At 43.2% G+C, this 13,401-nt stretch overlaps 1 protein-coding gene across 5 annotated transcripts in view; it reads left to right on the top strand.

Moving 5' to 3' along the window:
• Positions 1-13,401, top strand: part of ARHGAP22 (Rho GTPase activating protein 22) — a 129,054-nt gene that overhangs the window by 103,954 nt on the left and 11,699 nt on the right. For 4 of the 5 annotated variants that reach the window (XM_015633034.3, XM_015633033.3, XM_015633038.3 and 1 more), the window contains 2 exons: positions 6,665-6,872; positions 10,536-10,668. In XM_015633034.3, the coding sequence (XP_015488520.1) occupies positions 6,665-6,872; positions 10,536-10,668 (341 nt within the window). Of the gene's footprint in view, positions 1-1,013; positions 1,235-6,664; positions 6,873-10,535; positions 10,669-13,401 lie in introns of those variants that run through there. The other variant, XM_015633039.3, reaches the window with a different exon arrangement.

Here is a 13,401-nt window from a genome sequence, read left to right as displayed (position 1 = left end):
TATAGAGTGATCACAGACATTTTAACAGCTAAAGCAGATGAGCAGCTGTGGATGGGGGGACGGGGGGGGAGGAGGGTTTCTACTGTTTTGTTTTGTTTTTTTTTTTCTTTTTTTTTTTTTCCTGCAGAGGGAGAAAACTTAGCTAATAGTGATAAAATTACTCAGAAGTCTGGTACAAGGGTTTTGCACGGTGACTGCTGCAGATCTGCAGTCACATGAGTGCATTTTGTGAATGAGATGGAGGCCTGACCTCTGTGCAACTGCACAGGGCATTGCATGGTAAGCGTTTTTGTTAATGACATGCTTCTTACCCTGAGAGCAGGAGTTTGGGGGGGTGGTATGTGAATGTCTTCCTGCAAATAAAGTGCCTGGGTATTGGTTCACACATAAGGAGTTGTAGTGCCTTCCTCTCTCTACTAGTTATTCAGCTGAGCTATTAATTCAGGCAACTTCTCTCTAAAAAGCTAAAGTAGAGGCAGTAAGCACCAAAAAAACTGCACAGGTCAAACAATGTAGCTTTCTCTAAGCTTTATTAGACTTTCCAGCTTATCCCAGAGCTGTGGAGGTACTCTGAGCATGCTAAGACTACTGTGGGGAAATTCTGCCCTCCAAAACTAGGTGTCTGTTTCTGGTGCTTTGAAAGCAGATGGGAGGCCAGACCAGGGCACCAGCTTCCCTGCAGCACAGGAATATTGCCTGTATCAGGAAGGATCCAAAGTGTGGCACGCAGACAGCAACAGTTGCTCAGCTTTTCCAGCTATCTAGAATAGATCTGACAAGCAATTAGAGCATGAATATATTACAGAGCCGATGGGGGATGCCTTTGTTAAAACTTGTGACCCATACTTAGCTGCTGTTTACATTGGCGGCTGCTTCGAGGGTGGGCAAGACCCTACCTGCCTGTCTTTCTCCTCTCTCCTTCCCTGTGTCGAGCGAGCCGGGGAGCTCTGCATCTCATTGGATATTTCAAATGCTTTCTGCACAAGTCATAATTAATGCCGAGTTGTGGAGCTAAGACCAGATGTGCTGCCGAGATTATCTCCCAGGGCAGAGCGGCTGCTCTGTGCTGTGTAGCGCTGGGTGAATGGAAAGCTGCCAGTGCTGGGACTCAGAATGTGTCTGATGCCTGAAGTCAGGACTTTCTTTCTCTGCCGCTCCTGCTGTCTGACACTGCCTGGTTTCTGCTTGAAGCTCAGCGCCTGTCATGTAGCAGAGTGCTGCACAAGAACCAGAGGTATGAGATGATTTTCCAGATGTGTTATGGTTTTCTTTTGCTAGAGGAAAAGCATGTATCTAAGTGTAGCCTTAGAGGCTAAGAATCTAAAATAGGAGCTGACTTTACAAAGGGGGAAGGAGTAGGAAGGACACAGTCTGTGGCCAAAAATACTACTGGATACTAAGCTAGCATGTGGAGATAGTTCTGGGGAGATGTGTTTCTCTTTGCATATACACAGAATATTTTAATGGATGCATGTGGATGAGAACAATCAGCTTCTGGTATATGGATACTGCACTTTCTGGGAATGGGGTCAGAAGATACCAAGTTGTACCACAGACCCATTTGTGGGACTGAGCAAGTAATTTTAGTTTTTCTTCGTTCCTAATTGTCTTTTGCTTCTTTTTTTCCCCCCCTATTCTTGCATTCTTTTGTTGGCTGGATTGTTTAGTTGTTCAGGACTATCATTTTTTAGGTACATATGGCTTCTACCATGAAACTCCTTTTCCTGTTGCCGCTGCAGTAATTCACATAAGTGTGTGCTTGGGTGGGCCAGGGGAGGGGAAGCAAAGATTTGTGTGTGTTTTGTGCTGTGGAAGCATATGCATTTCTGAATGTCTGCCCGTGATTTTTTCTCAGTGCTTTCATGTGTGAGAGGGACAGATAAATGGGAACTTTAGCATGAAAGTGGGAAGGTAAAAGCAGGCACTTACCTGTGCAGGTGAGCACGTACACAATCTTTATATCCATAAGCTGCCTGTCTGTGAGGCACCACATGTGTGCGCGGGTGTATGTGCTGTTGTATAGCAGCATCCAGGTGTAAGCCTGATTATCTTCCCACACATCTTTTAACTTGTGTGGAATAAGCTGCACATACAGCTGACGTAGGTGTGCCTGGACTTTTCACACTTTAAGCACATGTGGAGTCCTTAGTCCTCCATGTGAAGAAAATCTACTCAAAAAGTGACTTTATCTCTGTCTTTAGTTTATTTTGGTTGAAATAAGAGCCTCTGATGAGGAAAAATGTAGCAGAGAGCATATATTTTCCTGCCCACTGCATGTCTGGACAGCATAGCTGAATGTATAGGCTTTGTATGCCTGAAGCTGGTGGGTGAGCTGTTCAGGCCAGGACAGAGAGCCTGTCTGTGTCTTAGTCAGTACATCATTCCTGGCTTGCTTTTTCTGCAAAGAGTCACCTAAATCTTTAAAGAACAGAGGCAGCTTGTTGGAGTAAAGAAATTCTGTAGCTCTGCTAGCTCATTTTTTTAGTATCTCTTGAATCTTTCTGAGATTAAGGATGTGGTTCCAGGCATGCTAGAGTTTTTTTTTCTACTTTGAAACCAAACAAAAGGGTCTAGCTATAGATAAGGGTACGACAAGGAAAGTTAACCCTTAGGTTTCTAGTAAACTTTTGGCTTTATTTCCAGCTTAACTCTGTCTGGAGTGTGACTGGATGGCACTGTCTCCCCTTCTTTAGAATGAAGAAAAAGACTTTAATGTCTTCCAGCAGGATCATCAAATGGAGTGAAGCGCTGCCAAGTTCAGTCTGAGCTGCAGGGCCCAGTGATTAAAAGCAGGCCTGTGCCTTGAGGAGCTGGCGCAGGAGGCTGTGTGTGACTGGCTCCGCATTGCTTCTCCTTGCAAGGCAGGGCAGTCTCTGTCCAAACCGGAGATGTTGTCATACACGGGGAGTTTCAGGGACATTTTACTACATCACTTTTACAAGCTCTGAGACCTGACGGAAATGAGATAAATGATACAGAGCCACAAGACACCAGTTGCTCAGTTTGCCCTGTGAGGTGCTGGGAGACTGAAGTAGGCACATCTTCTAAGTCTGTTGTTAGTGTGACTGAGAGGGTCCAAGTGATAATTCTCCTGAACTTCATCAAACAGATGCCCAAATGAAAGATTTCTGCAAGCCTGGAACTGTCAGCATCTCAGATTTCTCTTTGACAGTCCCTTTGCAGCCCCACTCCATAAATAGCTCTTAGCTTGTTCTTTCTATGAACCTTAACACTATTTTTCTTTTCTAAGCCATGGACAAGTTCTGCAGCCACTGTACAGATGAACAATTTCTCCAAGGCCAACTTTCCAGTCTTACTAACTGCAGCTCTGTGCTTTTTCTCTCTTAACACCAACCATAATGTTCCTACTGCCAAAAGACTTGGCCTGGGTGCAGTCTTTCTCCTGAGCAGCATCTGTGGTGGCCCTTGTGTATGGCTCAGCAAAAAAAAAAAAAGTAGGATAGAGAGAAAGAAAAAGTATGGAGCTGCAGTGTAACTGAAAAACATAACAAAGGGAAAGTTGCAGTTAGCAATGGACTTTACTTGGGTGAAATATTTTGTCTGAGCAATGTTTAGTTATCCCTTCTGATGGTTCCCTGGAAAATTAGGGTTCAAGTTCAAGGGAGAGAGAAAGGCATAGATCTGGAGTTGGTTCGAAGTTGGTTTGGGCAGCAAAACCAGGGTGGAAGGCAGCCGAGAGAGCTGGGCTGCGAGAAATCTTTCACCCTGGCAATAGCTTGAGTCTTCTTCCCACCAAAAAATGACCTATGCAGACTGTGTGATCTCACTAGCACAGCCCTTCAGCAGACACTGTCACACAAGAAGCAGGGCATGCTTGTGCCAGCTCCTTTCACTCATCCTGTGATAAGCAGATCATCTTCCTTGGTCATGTTTGGTTTCATGCCTGGCTTTTCTTATTACTTGTTTGAAATGGTCTGGAGGGAGGTGAAGAATATTGCAGTATAAGAATATTTCAGTGTCGTTATTTCCTCCCAAGACTGTTGTTTTCATCAAGGAGAAAAATATTACTGACATCAATGTGTGAGGAGGAAAGATGGGATCCCCAGCATCTGGCTGTGCAGGAGACACCCACAGTAATGGTGATACTGTGTTTGTGAAGGGTCCATCTGCTGCTCCATCTGAGTCTCAAATGACATCACCCTTCTATCTCTGTTACCTTAGCATCACATTCCTTATTTTCTGTGTTGGTGGTCTCCATTTGACTGTAGTCCTCTTGTCTCCAGAAGTCACTCACAGGTAGATTGCACCTACAGAAAGCTACTGCTGTTGTGATCCAAATTGTCTGTGAAGGATGAGGACTGATGTTGCCTGAAATATGTTGGAGATGTTGCTGAGCACAGACCAATCAAGGCTGGGGAAAAGTAGATTCTCTTCAGTGGAGATTATGCATGCAGTTGTTGTGTGTGTGCTTGCTTATGTGTGTGACACTGCCTTTGGCCTTGATCTAAGTGTAGAACATCAGAACACAAGCTCATAGAAGAACATTGTATATGTGTTTTATGCCTGGGGAGCGCAGAGCCTTTACCTCTTTCCCAGAGATTTCTCTGGACAGACCCATTAGGAAACAGATTCATCAAGTAGGGATTTGAGAAAAGAGGGTAGCTATTGCCTTGACATGTGTCACATCCTGACCTCCCTGAATTTATATGTCTTGCATCTAGAAGAGTGGACACAACATGTATCATTTTAAGGAAAGAGATATGCCCCATCATGACAGCAGGGATTACATGATGGGATTATAAAGCAGTCTCTGCAAAAGCAGAAAGAGATTCCCTGTCCTAGAAACTGACTTCAGAGACACTCAACTCAGTGAAAATTCAAAGAGATTAGAAATAAACTCTAGTAAAACCTTTACTCTACAATAAACCAAACATATACAGCGATAAAGATAAGTCACTCCCATGCTCCAGGGCATGCCCTTCTGCCAGGATGAGGGAATTTCCTTTGAGACTTCTCATGGCCCTCCAGCTTTGATACTGTAATGCAGTTGTGTAGGCTGTGGTGTAAGGAAAGTTTCTGTCTTCTGATGTATAACAAACAGCCAGGGAAAGGAAATTGGTCTTCAGGATTCTTCTTGCAGCTTTCGTTTGATGAGTTGAAACTGATAATGAGAGGCTTGTTTCACTGAGGATTCAGCAGGGTTGGACTGAATATAGAAAGCAGATATGGTGTCTCCTATGAAGAACAGTGGTCAGTGGTCAGGGAACTCCTGATACCAGGGCTTTTCAACGTCTCATGAATGTAGCCCTGGGAAAAAAAAAAAAAAAAAAGGAAGACATAGTCAGTAGTGGGGGAAGGTAAATAGAGCCTTCAGAAATTACTAGATTCCCTGACCTGGTGTAAGTACATATGTGCAAGATTAAATACTGCTTCTGGCCACTGGGTGTGAAACAGTGTGACTCCAATATTGCATGCTGTTTTATTTTTCAGACCTGTAGGTTTAACTGAGTGCTGAATGAATTATCTAAAGATCCTTGATATCTGTAGAAAACTTAACTTTGAGAAATCCCTGAACAGAATTTCCTGCCTGTTCTAGTCTGATGTCAGCTGAAGTTCTGAGAGTTGATTCTGAAATTCTGGGAGTATATTCTGGGATTACTGAATTTTTATTGCCAAAATATCATTCACTTGGATACTATGCTCCTTTACTCCACCAAACATAGTAGGGTGCTAGAATTAGTTTCAGAATTCAACTCAGTGGCAGTCCTTTTAGATGGAACAGTCTTCTAGTAGTAGGGATTGAACTAAGATCTCTGGCTCTTACAGCCTGAGCCCCCTTCTGTATTGCTGAAAGACCTGATGCCAGTAGTGGCATTCAGCAGCTGGTATTGGCAAGGAACTCCATACTCCCCAAAGAAACAGATAGTGCTTTGTACCTAATGATATATGTCTACAGTAGTTCTGACTAAAGAATTAATATAGGCCAGTCTGGTTTTACAGAATATGGTGCTTCTCATATTTTCAAGATGCAAGAAGTACGGCACACACTTTTTAGTAGGAAGAGCAATGGATTTTGCATGCATTTTACTGTGTTTTTTTATTTTTTATTAATATTCATTCAACAAGTTTAATTAAAGGAAAAGAAATAGAGTCTCCCAGGATGGTGGAAGATTCTCACAATATCCACTTTTAATGTTGATAGCTGTACTCTGCTGTATGAGCAGTCCCCTCCCAGTGGGATTGCTGCCAGTTGGGCTGGCCAGCTGCACACTAGTGGAGGGCAGCTGTGTGACAGCCAAAGCAGTGGGTGCATTCAGGAAGGAGACACGTCCCATAAAGTCAACGTAGCCTTTGTTTTGGTCTTCTTGGGATGGAAGGTGCAGTGAAAGTATAATTACTTAATCTAAATCCAGCACAGCTGTCAATAACCATAAACATAACCTTAAGCCCACCTTCCTCATGTATCAGATATAAACCAGCTTGGGGCAGAGGATAGTTTGAAGCACTGGTAAGCAGGAAAAAGAAATACATCATGTAATTCTTGTTTTTTAAAATAGCTTTATTCTTCAGAGTCTTTTAGAAACTGGACCTTCACAAAAGCTGCCCCCTCCATGTGAAAGCTTCCCTCCTTGTGTGCCCCAAGCAACAGCTCAGGAAGAGTTTAAGCTGACACCCAGATGTCTCTCTTGCTCTCTGCTGTCAGGGATCTTTGGACAGCGCTTGGAGGACACCGTACAGTACGAGCGGAAATATGGCCAGCGCTTGGCCCCACTGCTGGTGGAACAGTGTGTGGATTTTATTCGGGAGCGAGGTCTTACAGAGGAGGGGCTCTTTCGGATGCCGGGACAAGCCAACCTTGTCAAAGATCTGCAGGATTCTTTTGATTGTGGAGAGAAACCCCTTTTTGACAGGTGAGTTGACATCACCAAATTCAGGCTGGTGTATGTGTGATATGTAAAATCTGCTGGGAATGTCCACGCAGCAGCAATCCTAGCTTATATGTTCTTTCCACACCACCATTCTCTCTGTTGAAAGTGCTGATGGAATCTTCTCCCAGATGGTGGTGGGTGTGGAGGCCTTTATTCAGCTCAGTGGTGGAACAGAGCTCATGTGTGGGGGTCATCCAGTGTTTCAGCTTAAGCACATATTGAATGAAAACTGAGCAGTTGGTGGGATCCCATCACAGAAATGGGTACTACAGAGGTGAACTAGGTGATGCACTGCTTTCAGATGTTGCATTCTCCCATCAGATCTGCCTGGAGCAATATCTTGACTCTTTCTTTGTCACCAGGTTTCAGAATATTTTGAAATATTACATATTCTGACATGTTTTACCCGGCCATTGTGCCAGCAGCTATTTTCTAGAGGCTCAGCTTAATACCTGTTCCCATGGGAAGAGTGTCCTCCCTGTCTCTGAGTGCTCCATCCAAGGGCAGCAAGGCAAGGGGCAGCTCTCAGCTGTGCTGACATGGCCCTCAGGCATTCGGATGATCAGAAAGGTGGACACTGTCAAGGCCCTTCCAGCCAAATGCTGTCCTTACCCTGTAACTAACATTTCATCCACTCTGTCATATGTACATCCTGCCTGGAGTGAGTCAGCATTGTGCAAAGCTTAACAGACCTTTGTGAAATAAGGCTTGACCCTAACAGAGACCTTGAACTTGAGGGATATTTGGATCCAAAGGCATTGTTTAGATCTGGTCTGATCTCTATCACAGGTCCATAAATGAGATCAGATCTGGGATCTTGTCTTGGAGGCCTGGCACCATTTCTTGCAGGAACTCACCTAGCCCTGGTTTTCCAGGTGATGCTGGTGGCATCTGGTGTACTACCAACACATTAACCTTGAGGGATCTCTGCCCCCAGACCTGCAGCCACTCTCAGCATTGCCAGCGTCTTCCCTGCCTACCACTGCAGGAAGAGCTAGCACTGTCTCCTGCGTGGGCAGAAAGTGTGTTTGGTCTCATCTTGGGAAGTATATCTTCAGAGTTTATTTGGAACATTCTTCTAATTCTTCCCTTCCCTCAGCTTCCCAGACCACCCATCCTCCTTTCTTTGATTCCTAACCACAAACACTATTTGCTCCCTAAATGGAAGTGTCAAACATTTAGAAATATCTTCATGAAAAAATAAGTTTGAAATAATCATATTGTCTCAGTTAATCTTTTCTTAAACAAAACCTTTGTATTTTTAACTGAATGTCTGGGTGTTCTAGTTCAGAATTAGAATTATCTTAATTCAGTGCCTACACTCTGGAACAGGAGTATCTTTGAAGAAATGAATTAGGAATGAAAGTTTCAATTTAATGTTTTACTTTAGCCTTACCTAACTTCATTGTTATGTAGACAAACCAAGCCTCCACCCAGAATTTGTAAAGCAAAATTCAATTGTACAATGGTTTGGATTGGAAGGGATCATAAAATTCATCTCCTTCCAGGCCCCTGCCATGGGCAGGAATACCTTCCTCTAGATCAGCTTTCTCAGAACCCATTCAGCCTGGCTTTGAACACTTCCAGAAACTTCCAGGGGCATCCATAGCTTCTGTAGGCAACCTCTTCCAGTCCCTTACCACCTTGGGTGCAGAAAGCACCTTTATTTCCATATGTGCATTGGCTAAATAGATCAGTGCTAAGTCTCCCTTTTAAGAGAGGCACTAGGGACCTTCAGGAAGGAATGCCTACCTTTTGGGTAGTCACTGTGTAATGCAGTAAGTATGTTCAGTGCAGAATCAAAGGAAGCAAGCTTAGAGTTCCTGAGTAGTGGAAAGTTGAGGGTGTCCCAGTTATTGCCTTTTACTTTTTCCACCATGTCCCCACATGTACATACAGTAGGTCTTTTGTATTTGTAGTCACAGACAGTGGTAAGGGAGAGGCAATTCCACTATGGCTAAATGAAATGCTTTTCCTCCTAGCAACCATAATTTTCTCTATGTGTAACTATAAATTATCTCTGTATGGCCTGGAATATCTTGACAGCAGAAGTGTGAAATCCTTATGCTTCTTTCCAAATCAGGTGCAGTGAAAGGAATGTCCTTTCTTATTTCCCAGCTGCAGTCAATGCTTTTAGATGTCTTTTGTAACTACAGTGATATCCCAGGTGCTTATAGCCTGCCTGCCCCATTGTGGATCAAACCTTTGTGATGACTGACAATTAAAGTATTTATTTTTAAAAGGCTTTCTTTTTCAGTGTTCTTATGAAAGGCCAGGTGGTGCTGTTTTGGAAACACCTATAGCAGTCTGTTCCTGCTGCACTTTCATTCCACTGAAAGTCTGGCTGTATTTCATATGTCATCATGGATGAGACAGTTACTGCAGCCAGTGAGCCTGAAGCTCTGTTCTGGGCTCTGCTTCTCAGTGATAGTCAGATCCACCATCCATGCCTGAAACTCCACACTAAAGGAAAAAAAAAGAATAAGAATACTGATCTCATTTGTAAAACACTATAATCAGCTGAAGAAAACAACTGTGTGAAACTGTGATAATCTCAAATATGATGGAGCTGTTTAATAGGAATAGCATTAGCAGGATTAGGAGTAAGTGGTATCTGCTGACAGTTTCCTGTTGAAGTTTTTCCAGTTTTGTTTTAACCACATGTTCCAAAAAAAAGCCATACTAAGTAGAAGAGATTCAGCTTTTGGAGAGAAGAGAGGATTTGAAGCTCTCTTGCCCAATGTTCAGTGATATATTTTTCTCAGAATTCTTTAAAGACTGTCAGGGCAATGGTGGGTAGGGAGGAGATGGTGACAGAATCTGTTTAGACTTCCAACAGTCAAAACCTTGACCAGAGGAGGTCATCTGCAATGATTAACAGTGCTTTACTGCAGGAAAAATGGAATGAGAGAGAGGCATCACCATACACCAGAAGCTGGGTAGCTGGAAAGGGTTCATCTTCATCATGGGATCTTACACCTCAACTCTAACTTTAAAGCAAGGGAGAAGGAAGAGGAAAAAGTTGCTCCCGCATTGGGAGAGAAAATAAAAGCTGATATACTTTCATAACAGATGAGCTAGGAAATTCCAAATACCACAAGCCTGGCAGCCATACCAAAGGGCAATAGAGGACCTATTTCCTGATAGGAAATACAGCTTCCTCCTTTTTTCCTGAATGACTGACCAGGGCATGTGGGAGCCCAGCCTGTCAGCTGTATGTGTGTGCTGGCTGGGGAGAGTATCAGCAGGGATTAGTGAGAGGCTCAGAGGTTACATTTCACGGAACAGGAAGGAAGAGCTCTGTTGTCAATGCTGTGTGATCACTGTGAATTTGCCTGGACTATTCCTCACGTTCCTGGTCCACAATGGCAGAGGAGCCACAGTGTTGCTCTACCTTAAGCAGTATCATGGGCATATCCCTTCCATTGCCTGTGTCACCTGAGGATATTTCTATCTTGACACAATGGAGATTTCTCTTATTCCCAGACAGACCTCCCTCCCTACCAATGACTGGTAGAAGAGCTTCCTTCCATGTGCCTACTTTGTCCCTGTCCCTAAGAGGGACCTTGATGCACCCCCAATGAAAGGTATCAAGCTTTGAGGCAGTGTGGGTTTCTAAATTTCCTTCCCTCTTCTCTATTGCAGCAACACAGATGTTCACACTGTGGCGTCCCTCCTGAAGCTTTACCTTCGAGAGCTGCCAGAGCCTGTCATCCCCTTTGCCAAATATGAAGACTTTCTTTCTTGTGGACAGCTACTCTCAAAAGATGAGGGAGAGGTCAGTGATCCTTCTAATCTGCCTCCTCAGAGCATGTTCCTAAGAATCAATGTAGTACAGTTTTTTTCCTCATCTCTTTGAACTTAATTTAAATCAGTGAAGTCCCTGGGAACCTCTCCTTGAATTTTCCTGAAGCTGTGAATTGAGTACTGTTATCACAGGCTGCTGCTTAAAAAAAAGCCAGTCTTGTAGCCTGGTGCTTCTTTCTTCTGAGCGAAGCTCTTGTGTAGCATAATTGGCAAGAGATGCAAGGTAGGAGGAAATCTGGGTTCCTTTCCCAGCTTTGCTGTTCACTCACTAATAAGCTGTATGGAGTAACTCCCTTTGTCTGTGTTTTCCATTTTATATATCAGAACAGTATATTCTCCTTCCCAAAAATTTTGGTGGATGAGACACTGATCAGTGCAGTGGCCTTTGTCTTTCTTTGAGGAAAGGCACTGTGAGAAGGCAGGCTATGGTATTGTCCTAGAATGGGGGGAAATAATGCTGTGAAAACTTTGTCAGAACCTTATGATGTTCTTCTCTTTGGTTTCCAGGCAAAGGAAAGGGCTGACAAAAACTACCAAGTCTGTGGCAGTCATGGAACAGGATAATTTACAATATATTTGATTGATCTGTTTCATCCATACTGTGGTGCTCCCTTAGCCCTTTGCATATTGCAAAGCCACGTTAGATCTGCTCAGATCTGTGGGTGCCACCTTCTAGAACAGAAATTTAAAGAAGCTGGAATGGCTGTTACTTGTGTCTTGTCTTTGCTAAAGAAGCAAAGGCCTGAGGGATTTTAAGTTGTGGTCCACGGTTCTGTCGCTTTTCTGTGTGTGGTCTTGTCTTTGTCTCTGGCAGGATTTGTAGAAGCTGTTCCTCACTGCAGGTCTGGGGTTCACTTTCAGTTCAAGTGGCAGAAGGCTCTGTAGAAATTACCCTTTATGATGCCCGCAGGAAGATGCTTGTTTGCATGCATCAAATGTATCATATGTGGCAATATAAGTTTTTTTATGGTTAAAAGGCAAATAACACTCAATATAACCTCTAGTCAACTGTGAGAAAGCAAATTTCTGTGCATGACACAGCATGTTACCACACGTGGATATGTACTTGCATTCTGGACATCAGGGTGCCAGTGCACTAGAGTCGTATTTTAGTATGGAGAGGTGTGTGTCTACTTCCTCCAAAACTTGTTCATTTTCTGCCTTACCCTTAGTGAATTCAGCAATCTCTGCAGGGTGCCGTGTTACAGACTCCACAGCGGTTATGTCACAAGAAACAGCAGCATTTCTAAGGCGGTGGAGCTGGTTTGATTTTGGTCATAAGATGTGTAGACTGGGAAGTTTTGGATCCATTAAGCACTATTGCACAAGAGTAGAGACACTGCCAAATTGGGCAAACATAATTGTACATCACTGCTCAGCTTATTAACTACATTGTTTGTCTGATTTTGTCTGCACAGGCTGCAGCAGTTTGGGAAGCAACATCTTGTGTGAACAAGGTCAGACTCAAATGACTTGTAGAGCAGAATTCTCTTCAGATTAGAAAGGCAATGGGGTTCACTAGGTAGCCAAAATGAACACTTACAAAATACAGCACTGCTCATAGCACAAAGTTGTTTTGTTAAGGTGCTGTTGTAAACATAAGCAATTTTGGTTTTGTCAGGGAAACCTGGAACCTTAACGTGGGCTGTTTACCTTTTCAGAAAGGAAGGTGGAATGCACACACCGGGGTGGAGAGGTTGTACGTGCACAGTAGCACGAGGAGCAGAATGCAGCATAAAGTCATACCTAGCCTGTGGGGCCTGACTCGCCTCCCACATGGAAAATCCCCCTGCTCAGAAACGTGGTTTCATTGAAACCATGATTTTTAACACGTCATGGTAAGCAGGGAATTTAAAAATCAAACATTTTATTTTGTAAAAGTATTTTGAAACAAAATGTAATTGTACTGGTTTAATTTGAAGTATTGTTTTCTTTTAATTTTTCACTTGAAAGTTTTGAATGAGACTTTTGGACTCTTAAAATAGTTTTCATTTTGTACAGCCACCCTCACCTCACACCCAAAAACCCAGAATTGCTTACAGCAAAATAGCCTTTTGGATAAAATTGTTGGCACCTCATGCTATTGTATGTGACTATGGATAGGAATTATTGTGGTGATTATTAATCTGGCCTAGCTCCAGTACTGCCCCAAGTTTTTACTCAATTCAAGCAATTTTTATTCAAATTGCTTTTTATTCTGCACCCAGCTGATCTCTGGTGTTTGAATGCAAACAGGATCGTAACAGAGACCTTGGATGGTGCAGAGGTCTCCAGGTATTTCAGCAGGACTGCAGCATTAAAAAAAAAAATTGATTCTGATCCCAACTGATTGAGTGGAGGGTTTGAAAATTTAGAGCAAAAAATCTTCAAAAGCCTAAAAACTCATTTGAGCTGCCTTGACATGGTGGTATTTTAGCCTTCACTGCTACCTGTACTCTAGAGGTGCACACAGCAGTTCAGTGGATTGCACACAAGGCTTCAAGTGTTTTTCAAAGAGGCATCTGAATTTTTTATGAACATCTGTAGTGTTGCTAGTTTTCCAGCCAAACTAGAAGCTCTGAATTGGTGCTGATCTGTTACACACATTGCAAAATCCTTGGGTTTGGGATTGTCCATTGGAAAGCAGCATTTTCAAGGAGGTAAGAGTTATTTGTGCAAAATGCCATGATAAATAACAGTACAGTGCTTCTATTACTTGCAGGCA

The sequence above is a fragment of the Parus major genome, chromosome 6 (genome assembly GCF_001522545.3).
Source record: "Parus major isolate Abel chromosome 6, Parus_major1.1, whole genome shotgun sequence".
NCBI classification, from domain to species: domain Eukaryota; kingdom Metazoa; phylum Chordata; class Aves; order Passeriformes; family Paridae; genus Parus; species Parus major.
The sequence above is the reverse complement of the archived record's forward strand: the minus strand, read 5'-3'. Positions and strand labels throughout refer to the sequence as shown.